This window comes from Miscanthus floridulus, chromosome 9, assembly GCF_019320115.1.
Source record: "Miscanthus floridulus cultivar M001 chromosome 9, ASM1932011v1, whole genome shotgun sequence".
In the NCBI taxonomy this organism is placed as follows: domain Eukaryota; kingdom Viridiplantae; phylum Streptophyta; class Magnoliopsida; order Poales; family Poaceae; genus Miscanthus; species Miscanthus floridulus.
Genome location: NC_089588.1, coordinates 140391264 through 140405045, shown reverse-complemented (window position 1 = coordinate 140405045; position 13782 = coordinate 140391264). Strand labels below are relative to the sequence as shown.

The following is a 13782-nucleotide window of genomic DNA, read 5'->3' as shown; positions in this document are numbered from 1 at the left end:
TGGCCTGTTGTTCCACTATTTTCTTTTATTTATAGTACTGATATACGTGGTGGATCTGCAACAAATAGTATAGAGAATTGGGTACCATTCATATTAAATACTAAAATTTTAGAAAAAATATTTGTAGGAATTTTATATGATAATGAGATTATAATCTCCCATCACTGCAATTCACATTGTTTTGATAAATTCGAAAAAAGTTTTGGTTTGTTGCTAAAACGTGTTCTTCCTCCAAGCAACAGATTACGTTGCAATGGTCGTGGTCCAACTTAAAATCACCATTTTAACTCTGTATAAAAGTAACAATGCTAGCGGCTCCTCCGGAGCCCTGTGGAAGTGTTTCTCATTTGACACATGTTAGACGATCTTTAACGGTTTGGTAAAATCACTTCTCCGGTTGTAAACCACTTCATACACGCACGCACACTCACCCAAAACTTCATGCACACAGTTGGATAGAGACACAGGCAGCGTATTATTCAAGTCTGTCAGTTGACTAAAGCAGCGGACTGGCTGAAAAACACTGTTCCGGCTGAATTGTTGTGAGAGAAAAACACTATTCCGACTGAAAAAACAAGCTCAACAAGCTGAATATGGGGTAAGCCGAACAGGTCCAATGATTTTTTTTTGGTTGGGCAATCGAACGTTTCGTTGGGCCTGCAACACCTGGGTGATGAAAGGGCTAGAAACACCCGAACGTCTGGTAGACAGCCCCTATTTCTTTGGCGGTTATCTGCCTCTACCGATAGTTATTTACTTGTCTTGTAGTTTTCTTGACAGCCAGTCTCAGGAAAATCAGACTTCGGGGCAAACTAAGCAAATGTATTTCCGTTATCCCTTTCCTTTGGCTGATTTTGCTTGTTGGTTCTTGGCTAGGATTTATTTCCTTGGTGGTTTTGGTTGTTTCCCCTGGTGATTTTCGGCTCTCATGGTAATTCAGGTTTCCTGTAGTTCACAAACTCAATGGGAGCCCACACAGAAGTAGACAATATATACAGTCACAACGATAGGTCGAGAAGAAGATTAAGATGGAGGCATGGAGCCAATATTTTTAGAGCATCTCCAAGAGTTCTCTAAACATCCTCTTAATCCTTGTTTTTTAGAAAGATGGGAAAAAAAACCATCTCCAACAACTTCTAAAATTTACTCCTAATCTTTTAGGACTTGGGAAATTCCTCCCCCTTCCGTGTAACTTTACACGGACGAAGCCACGCGCGGAGGGCGGCGGCGTCACGGGGGCGGGGTCCACCGGCTCCTGCAGCGGCCTGGTGCGGCAGCGGAGGGTCGGCGTCGATGGTTTGCTGCTGCTGCCACCAGTGGCCGCGCTCTTGACGGCGGAGAAGAAGCCGCCGCTGGTTCTGCGTGGGCTGGGCGCGTCGTGCTGCGGCCGGCGCTTCTTGTTCTTGGCGTCGCGGTCGCGATCGTCGTCCCGCTGGACGGATGTGCACAGCGCCCTCCGCCACCCCGTCCCCATCCTTCTCCTCGGTCTTGGTTGGTCAGGCCAAAGAACCAAGAAGAAGCGAAGCCGAGGTGGAATGGAAGAAGGGAGGAAGGAAGGTGGCGAGCTGCAACTGGTGGCGCTGATCTCCCTCGCTCGCTCTTTAATTGCTACGCACTGATGCTGCTGATAATACTACTACTTCGCAGGACGGCAGGAGGAGGATGAGAGGGAGAGCATCAATCACATGGGAATGGCATGGCAAGGGAATCCCGGTTGCAGGCGAGGGGCCTGCTCTCTCTGTCTCAGCAGCAGCAGCAGCAGCTGGAGGAGCATGCTTTGTTTGCTTGCCTGGTGGCGGGCCGTTCTTGCCTACTTGCCTGGTTGTCGACTGCTGGGCTAGGACAACACGACGGATGCAGGCGGCGGTGGCGTGGATACGAGCGGCGATGAAGAGGTTCACGTGGAAAAAAAGAAGACTGCAGAAAAAAAAAGTCAAATGGGATTATCATTTGATTTTTTAGAAGTATTGGAGATGAACTTCTTTTTTTCTCCTCAAATCTTTTTAGGAATTGATAAACATAGACTTTTTAGGAGGAATATTTAGAGAACTCTCGGAGATGCTCTTAATGCATGCAAAATGGAGGCCGCGTACATATATAATGTCTTCTATCTTTACAAATATTAGACTAAAAATACTTTTAGAAAATAGTACATGTGATCAGACATACGATGAAAATTTAATGGAGACACATTTTAAAACGGAGAGAGTACTACAAAGGAAATTATATAACGATTAAAGCACACATATAGAACATACATATCATATCATGAGTAAGTGTCTCCCTCTACAGCCATATATCAAAAGGATTTCTTGATTGACAGGAGTGTCCCTATGATCCCGACAAGTACACCGATGGCGGTGAGAACCGCGGCGATGATTTTCTTGTTGTTGTAACAAAACGCATACAGCTTGGTCTGCATCCGCCTGTTTTCCTTGTATATCTCGATGCCTCGCATGACGCGGTTGTAGCATGGTCCGAAGCGTAGACTTTGGAAGCTTGTGAAGAAGTGGAGCGCCTCCTCATTGGTGAGCCTTCCCTTCAGGAGACCCCGCGCCCGTAGCTCCTGCACATCCTCCTCCCTGTTTACCAACATGGCCAAGAGCAAAAGGTAGGAGCAGACAACGGAGTCTTCTACCGGAGCTTTCGAAAAGCTCTTGACCGTGCATAGCTCGAGAGCCACCATGTTGACGAGGTAGCTTGCACGGTCACGGTCCAGGTCCAGGGGCGCCACGGAGAGCTCGGCGAAGAGAGTCCATTTGTGTTTGAGGCCCATGTCAATGAGGTTCATTGTCTTGTTGGCTTTGAGCGTGATGCCGATCTTGGCAAGCTCAATGGCACTGACTGAAATCGGCGTCCTGTTCTTGGGTTTCACTGTTGTACTGATAGTGTCGCTGGTTCTTCCAACCCTATAGTACCGGAGAAGGCCAAGTAGATGTGGCGGTTTGTTGTCTTTATTCAATGCAGGAGGTACCGTTTCTTTGGGAAACTTACGGTCCTGCAGATAGCCTCTCATATACTTGTAGATGAAGGCCTCCAAGTGCACGGATCTGAACATCATTACCGTTTCGACCACTTCCCATGGGAGTTGGTTCTCAAGTAGCATGACGTCATGACGGATGTCGATGCGGTTAGGGCCCAACAAACCGCGCAAGCTCCGATCAATTTGTATACCACTCTGCATAAGCATGTACTGCACCAAGAAGCAAGCATCAAAGAACATCATGTGTCGGAAGTCGTCATCGCCCATACCTGCCATCACGTCCTTGTCGAAGTGGCGGCAGACTTTGTCTGCAGTGGAAGTGTCAAGGGCCTCAAATCCTCGGGTAGCTGGACCTCGACTACGTAGCTCGTAGTCGCGACCCGTCTTCTCCGGTGAGGTTTTGCCCCTCTGCCGTAGGCTTAGGTTTTGGAGAGAGAGATTAGGGAATAATTCTTGCTTGCCTTCCTCAATGTCTCGGTTACAATATATGGCCTAAGGCCTCCAACAGACGTGAGCCATTATTCCTAGAATTAGGGAATAAAAATAGCAACTAATCCAAAATAGCAACTAATCCTATTTTCCTCCTAGCCACTGGTGGGTTGCCCGACTTGGTCCTCCCGCGCGCGATCAGCGCATGCCGCGGCGCGTCGCACATCTCTGGCGCGTCGGCGCCTGGTGTAGGTCTGGCCCCACATGTAATCTCTCCCCCCCTCGAGAGCCAGCTCGTCCTCGAGCTGGAATGCCGGATAGCGCTCCCGGAAGGTGTCGAGGTCCTCCCATGTCGCTGAAGCCGCAGACTCGCCCTTCCAGTGGACCAGCACTTGCTGGACGCCGCGTGCAAGACGCGAGCGCACGACGTGCTCGGGCTCAGGCTCGATAGCGCCGAGGTGAATGGCCGGCAGGGCAGGTGGAGCAGCCGGTACTGGCCCATTGAACTTCTTGAGAAGCCCCACGTGAAACACATCATGCAGTTTGGCGCGTGGAGGAAGCTCGAGGCGGATGGCGACGGGGTTGATAAGCTCGACGACGCGGTACGGCCCGAAGAAGAGGGGCTTCAGTTTGCCCTTGGTGACTTGGGGCAAGGAAGCCGCGGCACGATGACGAAGACGAAGGACCACCATGTCGCCCACTGCATAAGAAACCGGGCGGTGTACCTTGTCGTAGTAGTACTTCTTCTGGATGGCCTGCGCTTGCTCTAGGCGGTAGCGAACATCCGCCAGGAACTCCTCTCGGTCCGCCATGTTCCGAGCGACGGCGGCCACACGCGTCTCACCCGGTTCGTAAGACCGGATGGTGGGGGGGTCGCGGCCGTAGACCACCCTGAAGGGCGTGTCCCGCAATGACATCTGGTAGGCCGTGTTGTAGACGTACTCCGCCCACGGAAGACAGCGGACCCATTGCCGAGGCCGGTCACCTGTAAAACAACGGAGGTACATGACGATGACGCGGTTGGCCGCCTCGGTCTGGCCATCGGCCTAGGGGTGGAAGGCGGTAGTCATGTGCAACTTGGTGCCCATGAGCCGCAGAAGTTCCCTCCAGAACGTGGAGGTGAACACGGGGTCCCGGTTCGACACCATGGACTGGGGAACACCGTGGAGCCGAACAATGTCCGCGAAGAATGCCTACGCCACGGACTCTGTAGTATAGGGGTGAGCCAACAGGATGAAGTGACAATACTTGCTGAAGCGGTCCACCACCGTGAGGATCACCGACTTCCCACCCACGCGAGGGAAGGCCTCCACGAAGTCCAGGCCGATGTCCGCCCAGACTGTCGTCGGTACTGGCAGGGGCAGGAGCAGACCGGCGGGGTGGAGGTGCTCGGACTTGTACCGCTGGCACGTGTCACATGCGCGGACGAAGTCCTGGACCACACGGCGCATGTCGGGGAAGTGGAAATCGCGGCGTAGTCGATGCAGAGTGCGCTGCACCCCCTCGTGGCCGTCCTCGTGTATGGCAGCCAACACCTCCTGGAGCAGCGGGGACGATGGCGGAATGTAGAGCCTAGAGTCGAAAGTGACCATGCCGTCACATAGGCCCCAAGGCGCTCCCCGGGAACCAGCCACAATCGCGTCACGGGTGTCGACGAGGGCAGGATCCGTGGCCTGGGCTTGACGAAGGCGCTCGATGTAGTCGAAGCGGGGCGCCGAGACGGCCAGCACCGCCCCCTCCTCCGTGTCGCGGCGTGACAGGGCGTCAGCCACCGTGTTGGAGGCGCCCGGCTTGTATTCCACCTTGAAGTCGAAGCCAAGGAGCTTGCCCACCCAGTGGTGCTGCGGGATAGTCGCCGGGCGATGGTCGAGGAGGTACTTGAGGCTGTAGTGGTCGGTGCGCACCATGAACCGGCGTCCCAAGAGGTATGGCTGCCAATGGCGAATGGCGAGGACGAGGCCGATCAGCTCCCGTTCATAAGCGACGAGAGCTTGGTGACGAGGTGCCACAAGCCGGCTAAAGAAGGCCAGCGGATGCTTGTCCTGTAGGAGCACCGCGCCGAACCCGTGCATGGAAGCGTCGCACTCAACGACGAACGTCCTGTCGAAGGCCGGCAGAGCGAGGACCGGTGCGGAGGTGATGGCGTGCTTGAGCGCCTGGAACGCTGCGGCGGCCTCCTCAGTCCAGCAGATGCCATCCTTCTTGGTGAGGGACGTGAGGGGCGCGGCGATGGTGCCATAATCGTGGACGAACTTGCGGTAGTAGCCCGCCAAGCCAAGGAAGCCATGGACCGCGCGCGCCGAGCATGGCTGGGGCCAGTCCAAGACTTCCTGTACCATGGCCGGGTCCATGGCGACGCCTGCCGCGCTGATGACGTGGCCGAGGTAGGAGATGGAGTCGACGCCGAAAGCGCACTTTGAGCGCTTGACGAAGAGGCAGTGCTGTCGGAGCACGAGGAGCACGGCACGGAGGTGGCGCAGGTGATTCGCCGAAGTGGAGCTGTAGATGAGTATGTCATCGAAAAACACAAGGACAAACCGGCAGAGGAAGATGCGCAGGATGTCGTTCATCAGGGCCTGGAACATGGCGGGAGCGTTGCACAGCCCGAAAGGCATCACCAGGAACTCGTAGAGGCCATCATGCGTGCGGAACGCCGTCTTGGCAATGTCGGCGGGACGCATGCGGACCTGGTGGTAGCCCGCGCGGAGGTCCAGCTTGGTGAAGAATTTGGCGCCATGTAGCTCGTCTAGCAGCTCATCAACCACCGGGATCGGGTATGCGTCCTTGAAGGTGATGGCGTTGAGGGCTCTGTAGTCGACACAGAAGCACCATGACCCGTCGGCCTTCTTGACGAGGAGGACCGGGGACGAGAATGCCGAAGTGCTACGGCGGATGAGCCCTTGGTCCATCATGGCGGCGCATTGCTGCTCCAACTCGTCCTTGTGCGCGACCGAGTACCAGTAAGGGCGAACTGCCACCGGTGGGGCGCCCGTCAGAACATTGATAGCGTGGTCGCGGCCACGCTGGGGCGGCAGGCCGCGGGGCTCTGTGAACACGTCGGCGAAGGAGGCCAGGACGGCGTCGAGCAGCGGGTGGCCCTCGGCTGGTGCACTGGAGGCCGGCGCACCCGAGCTGGTCGCGGCGAGGGCAGGCCCGTCTGGCCCCACGATGCCCTTCCAGCAGGTCGTCGTGCCTTGCCGTGTGAAGGACAGAGTACCGGCGGCAAAGTCCTAGGTGAGGGGGCCCAGGACAGTCATCCACTGGGTCCCGAACACCAAGTCGTAGCCCGCCAGCGGCATGACGAAGAGGTCCGCGGTGAACTGGTCACCCTCGATGGTGATCGCGGCGTGATGAAGGACGCCGGTGCAGAAGACGCGCTCGCCGTTGGCCACCGTCGCTGTGAAGCGTGGGCGGCTCTGAAGGGGCAGGTCAGTCTGCTGCGCGGCACCCTCCGATATGAAGTTGTGCGTCGAGCCGGTGTCGAAGAGGGCGATCAGGGGCACGCCCGCCACCACCACGTGGAACTGGAGAGTGTCGTGTGCGTGGACACCCGCCACGGTGTGAAGGGAGTAGGCCGGTGACTCCACCGTCTGGTCGTCCTCCGCGGCATCGCCGTCCTCGGCGTCATCGTCCTCCAATGCGCTCTCCAGGAGGAAGAGGCGCTTGCACACCTTGTTGTGTCCGCGGGTGTACCTGTCGTCGCAGTTGTAGCAGAGGCCCAGGCGGCGGCGCTCCTCCTGCTCCGTGGCCGAGAGGTGCTTGATTTGACACCCCTCGACGTTGACCGTGGCCGGTGCGGCAGGCTTGGCGGCCGGGCCTGCCGTTAGGGCCAAACGCTGTGCCTGGGCAGGGAGGGGCGCCCTGGGAGCGTGCCGGCCTTGTGGAGCTGCGGCGGCGGTGTACTATTCGCGCAACTCCATCTGCCGCGCCAAGCTCATGGCGGCCGCGAGGGACTGCGGGTTCTGGACTTGCACGTCCAGGCTGAGCGGCGGCAGGAGCCCTCCCGTGAAGAGCTGTACGCGCTGCGCCTCCACGAGTGGCCCGGCGCGCGGCAGGAGGGCCTGGAAGCGGTCCTGATATTCCGCCACGGTGCCCGTGCGCCAGCAATCCGCCAACTCGAACAGCAGGGCGGAGCGTAGCGGCGGGCCGTATCGCAGATTCAACAACTCGGTGAAACGCCGCCAGGAAGGCGTGCCCTCATCTTGCTGGACCTGCATATACCACATTTGGGCGCCCTCCTCAAGATTATACGACGCCATCCATACCTTCTCCTCCTCCATTATGCGCTGCTGGTGGAAGTAGGATTCGCAGCGGTTGATGAAGATCAGCGGATCAGACTTGCCGTCGTACCGCGGAAAGTCCATCTTTTGGAACTTCGGAGGCCGATCTTGATGGTGTTCGCCGGAGTGCTTGCTGCTCGATGGGCCGGTGGAGAGGGCGGCGATCGCCTTGGCGTTGGCCTCCGCGGTGGCCTGGAGGGTCTTGACGGCGGCGGCTAGGGCTTCGACGGACGCCCGGAGGTTGGCGTCGATGTCCCCCATGGTGGCTGCACCCGAAGCGGCTGAGGATGACGCAGTGGGGGCTGGTGCGGCGGCTGGAGATGGTGAAGGCGCGACAGCTGCTGGTGGTGATGAAGAGGATGCGGCGGTTGTGGGAGAGGATCGCCGGGATCGTGATACCAGGTTGTCAGGGGCCTCAAACCCTCGGGTAGCTGGACCTCGACTACGTAGCTCGTAGTCGCGACCCGTCTTCTCCGGCGAGGTTTTGCCCCTCTGCCGTAGGCTTAGGTTTTGGAGAGAGAGATTAGGGAATAATTCTTGCTTGCCTTCCTCAATGTCTCGGTTACAATATATGGCCTAAGGCCTCCAACTGACGTGAGCCATTATTCCTAGAATTAGGGAATAAAAATAGCAACTAATCCAAAATAGCAACTAATCCTATTTTCCTCCTAGCCACTGGTGGGTTGCCCGACCTGGTCCTCCCGCGCGCGATCAGCGCGTGCCGCGGCGCGTCGCACATCTCTGGCGCGTCGGCGCCTGGTGTAGGTCCGGCCCCACATGACAGGAGGCAACTGCGGAGAACAGCTCCTCCAGTAAGTGGCCAGATTGCCTGACGCAGCGTATGGCAGCAGCATGCTTCACCTTCTCCGCCTTCCTGAGATGGACTCGGTGGTGATGGTAAGGTCCGATGGCCACATATCGTGGCACGGTATAACGTTCTTCAAGTGCATTTAGGCTTGGAGGGTATCTATGCATCTTCTTTTTCATCATGTAGATATCAGCCTCAATCTCACACTCGACTTGCTCGAACACCCCACTAGCTCGACTGTCGTTAGAGATCTTCATTTCTCCACTATGCAAATTGACAACCTGCTTGTTGCTAAAGATCCCGGTTACCTGACTATTCTGCCCTTCAGTCACTTCTGCGGCGTGCTAGTTAGGCAGTGAAGCTGCAGAATAGTCGGAGCTATAACGAAAAAGTTATAAATTAAACAAGATTTTCTTTAATAAAATAATAGATTAAATCTAACCTCGAATTTTAAAAGTTGAAAATATATTTAACAGTAGGATGAACATGTAGATTACTCAATTACGAATCTAACGCAACTTGAATAGATCAAAACGGAGTTAAAACGAAGATTTTATGGCCTAAATAAGACTAGTGGCAAAACTGTAAATAGATGAAAGCGTATTTTGGATCTAACCGAAGAAACTACGTTTTCAAAAGAAAAAAAAGACGTTTTTGAATCTCACAGAGCGATTTACGTTTTCTGAAAGAGAAAACGTATTCTGAATCTACTAGAAAGAAACTACGCTTTCGGAATAAGAAAACGTATTCTGGAAGTGCGCCATGGACTGCGGGTTATATTACGCGAACTGCAGGGGCTCTTTTGTAAATAAACCCGCGAAGGGGTATGGGCGATCTTGGACCGTTGGATTGAATCTGGACGGCCCAGATTAGAGAGGAGGGGGAGAGAGAGTCACCGGCCGGAGAAGAAAACCGGCGCGGCGGAGCTCCATTACCGACGGCGAGAAGCTCCCCGGAGCGCATGGTTTGGGTCCTAGAGGCCAAGGTTTGACGAGCCGAGAGCACAGGGAATAAGAGGAGAAGACGACGAACTCACCTAGGGCCTTCTTGTGGTCGACTGGCATGAATGCAACAAACACGTTTCTACCTTAAGATAAATTTTAATCTAATGAAAATTTATTATGTCCCCATGTTTTCATTAGCATAAAAATACAAAATTAAATCATTTTAGCTCTATTTCAAGAGAAGCAAATTTTAGGGTGTTACAGCCGAGAAATCCGGGCGCGGCGAACGTATTTAAAAAAACACATATTTTGCACATAGAAACACAAGGTGCGACCGGCATGAATGCAACAAACACATTTCTACCTTAAGATAAATTTTAATCTAATGAAAATTTATTATTTCCCCATGTTTTCATTAGCATAAAAATACAAAATTAAATCATTTTAGCTCTATTTCAAGAGAAGCAAATTTTAGGGTGTTACAGCCGAGAAATCCGGGCGCGACGACGGCGGGATAAGCAAAGGGCGTCCGCCCGATTCGGCGGGAGGTTGGGGATGACCCCCGACTTGTGGGCCCCAGCTGGCAGCCAGAGCGGGAGGAGGAAACGGCAGCAGTGCTGTGCCTTCGTGGTGCTGGGCCGGCCCAAGAAGGAAGGGCGCGCGCATGACCCGCGGGAAAGGAGAAAGGCGGAGGTAGGCTGGGCCGGGAACTGGGCCAACACGCCGGAATGGAGGAAAGTGAGGGAGAGGAGAAAATTCCCTTTTCTTTTTCTTAACGATTTTCCAAATCCATTTTCAAAAAAATTTGAATTCCTTTTCAATTTTGGTCAAAACCAATCGTCACAAAAATAAGAGTGCAGCAGCATGAATGCATTAATATGTGTCTAGGCTTATAGTTGATTTTAATTTCATAGAAATTATTATTTTCCTAAGTTTGAATGCTCACAATAATGCATAAATAAATCATTTTAGGCTATTTTCAAAGAGTGCAAATTTTTGGATGTTACACCAGGACCAGCCATGCAGTATTCCATATGTCAAAGAATTAATAACATACGTACAGGGACAGATATACATATGTTATTATACAGCATCAGCCTACTGATAATGCCGATGACACTGTTGCTGCTCAATCTACTAAGCAATGGCTGCATATAGACTATAGACGCATGTGCATTAGGCATACTAACCACACATTCACAAACTACAGGATGGGACATTTGCCTGAGCTGGCAAAAATTGGCATCACGCGAGCAAGCTCTAGGCCTCTAGCTAGAACGTACCACATGGTGTTGGTATGTGTATGTCAGATAAAAACGGATGTTACGGCACTAACACGTAGAACTAATGCCATTGGCTAATCTCTGGAGGACAGAAGTGATTAGATCTAAAAGTAGGTCTTTCCTTTCTTATCCTGTTTTCCGAACCCTACTACAAGTTATCTTTAGAGGCTTGCAATATTTTGTGGACTATGAACTAAGGTCGTTTTGATGATATCTACTTTCAATTGTTCATGCTCTATGTTGCTAGGGATGTTGAATTTCTGATTTTAATACTATGTGAGGTTACTTCTTGGCTAAAGGGCATTGTTGTTTCCCTTGTGAAATGATAGAACCTATGGTATGGTGGATTCATTGCTTCTCACTATATTTTCACAATATTGCATATGAAAATTTCTTTATAGAATCAATGGATTAGATCGCTCGGCCGGCCGGCGCGGTCCCTGGCTCAGAGGCTGGCACGGCGCGGTCCAGCAAGAGGCGAGTGCAGTCCCCTGGTGGTCCAGCTTGAGCTAGCGAGAGGAGCGGGCGCGTGGGACGATGTGCATGCGGTTGCCTCGCCCTCTCATTTCCTGGCGCGAGAGGAAGAGAAAAATTATTCACTTCATTGTTATTAGATTACGGTAGTCGATAAATGATTAGTTAATTCTCTTCAGTTGTTGATATTGTCGCAGCGTACAACGTTTAAATGAAGCAAGTACTTGATATATTGTGTAATTGCAGCAAACAAGCTAGTCTGTTGACTCTTTTCAGTAGTTGTATTTTGAGCTTGAGGGCAATGGTGGATTTAGCCTTTTAGTTTCTTGATTTGTTTGACTATGTTCTGCTGTAGCGTTAGCACGGGCATTATACTAGTTAACACAGGTGGACAGCCTGCTCACATATGTGAAATGGTTTCTGTTAATTTCACTAATTGAGGCGGTTGGAAGACCCGACTCCGAAACTTGATTCCAACAATTCCCGAAAATGTGTTATATGGTAGTGGGTGTTGGTTGTGTACAAATTCAGCCACAACATGTATCTTGTATCGGAAAAATGAAAACATGGCACAAAAATATCAAAAAAATTAATCTGGGGAGGCATCTGATTGCCAAGCCTTGAGGTTGGCCCAACTAGGTAGCACTCTCACGTGCGTGCGTGGGATTCGAACTCAGCACCAGATATGTGTTGTTCTATAAAAGCGTTACTACACTATTGACACATTTACTTACCTATGAGAATTTTTGTTTAGTGTGTTATAATGATTTTCTGTTCTAACAATTCCATTGTCGTAGAATATACAGTTTGTAACATATTTTATTATCTACTGAAACACTTGCCTAGTGTTATAGTAATTTCCTCTTGTGTCGCCCTTCTTCTCTTTCTAGACTCAGATACTAATACTCTTTTCTCTTGTGTCCTCTCTTCCCTCTCCCTGATGTGGTGGGTGGTGAATCGCACCCGCACCTGTACCCTGGAGCTGTGGTGAAAAATTGAAGGTGCATGGGGACCTAGTGGTGCTGCTATAGGTGGTGGAGCTAGTTCATGTTGTCGCCAGTGAGGGTGCAACGGTTGCCACCATGGACCCAACCTTATCCGCTATCCTCTACATGGATCCAGGATCTCTTGAGGACGCATTTGTCAAGGCCCTCTAGTGTGCGGGTGCCCTTGGGGCGGCCAGGATCTATCCAAGGCTCATAGTATCCTCGATGACACTATACACAAAAAAATATATTCCATGGCCGAACGTCAGTGCTATCACATCAAGTAGATTATAGAAGTCTGTTTAGTGGCAAGTCTTAAATCAGTAGTACAGCGAAGCTTTGTACTGGCGGTCCAAAATCCATTTTCACTGGCATTTTAGGCTTCCGTCAGTGTGAAAGGCCAATGAAAATCATTAATACAAAAAAGATTTTTACAAACGCCTTCCTTTTCCAACAGAGGCGGTTTTCTTAGCACGCCGCCTCTAACCTTGACAAGAGGCACTGTAGCTCCTTGGCCGTCGCTGGAGATCCATTTTCAGGGGTGATTTCATTAAAAAAAACCATAGAAACGTATCCATTTCTAGGGGCGGTTTAGTTAAGAGAACCGCCCCTGAAAATATGATTTTGGTGATGGTCATCTTTACATAACCGTCTTTAGTGGAGAAAATTTTTCAAACACGGTTCTCTTAAGAGAACCGTGTCTCAAATCCAGTACAGAGGCGGTGCTCTTAGTTAATTGCCCCTAAAAATAACCCTCATAAATATCCTTCTTCCTCCTCGCCACAGGGCTGCTGAGCACCATTGTTGAGATCACTTGCATACTATAAATAGCAAAAATAGAGGAGGGAGGTTCTCCCCTTTGAACCTTTGAAGGAGTTGGGTTGGAGAGGTGAGCTTGTAACATTCCAAAACTCTTTTCAAAAATTATCTATACATTTCTTTCACTAATTTCTTTCACTTTGAGATCTAGAGAGACGTGAGTGATGTTTGTTTTTTTTAAATTTTCAAGCAATTTAGACTCATTTTTGTCCAATTTACTTGGCTCACATGAACTCTAGTTAATTTGTATATTTACTTAGTCATTTTTGGTACATAGCGTTTTTATATCATTTTTTAAGCTCTAGGTCTATAATAATATAATATTTGTACAAAAAAACTTAGACAGTATGCGAATAAATCTTGATGGAAATATACCTTTTCTCTTCGAAGGCCACATATGGACAGGTCATCGATGTACACGAAATAAAGATACGAAGCTTTCTACATACAAGATGTGAATGGTTTTATTGAAGCCGCTAAAAGACATGCTTTGATTAAGCAGACAAAGGATGTATATTGTCCCTGTTGTGACTGTCGGAACTGTATAGTATCTCGTGATCCAAATGCAATAAAATCACACTTAATAAGAAGGGGTTTCATGGAGAACTATACGATTTGGGATCATCATGGTGAGAGACGTACAGAAGCAAGCAACTAGGAAGGTACAAATGCACCAGAGGCAAGGGAAGATGACGATACCCATCTTGTCATAATGCATGATGATACTAACTAGGACCCAGAGGATCCCTCATGAGGCCGATTACTCCCCATGGGCT

At 51.1% G+C, this 13782-nt stretch overlaps 1 protein-coding gene across 1 annotated transcript; it reads right to left on the bottom strand.

Moving 5' to 3' along the window:
- Nucleotides 1–2218: 2218 nt before the first annotated feature.
- On the bottom strand, nucleotides 2219–8757 carry LOC136481109 (UPF0481 protein At3g47200-like). Its single transcript, XM_066478476.1, has 2 exons — nucleotides 8475–8757; nucleotides 2219–3285 (listed from the first exon to the last, which is right to left on the bottom strand). The coding sequence occupies exons 1-2, from the start codon at nucleotides 8755–8757 to the stop codon at nucleotides 2300–2302; spliced, it is 1269 nt and encodes a 422-aa protein (XP_066334573.1). The 3' UTR covers nucleotides 2219–2299.
- Nucleotides 8758–13782: the final 5025 nt, after the last annotated feature.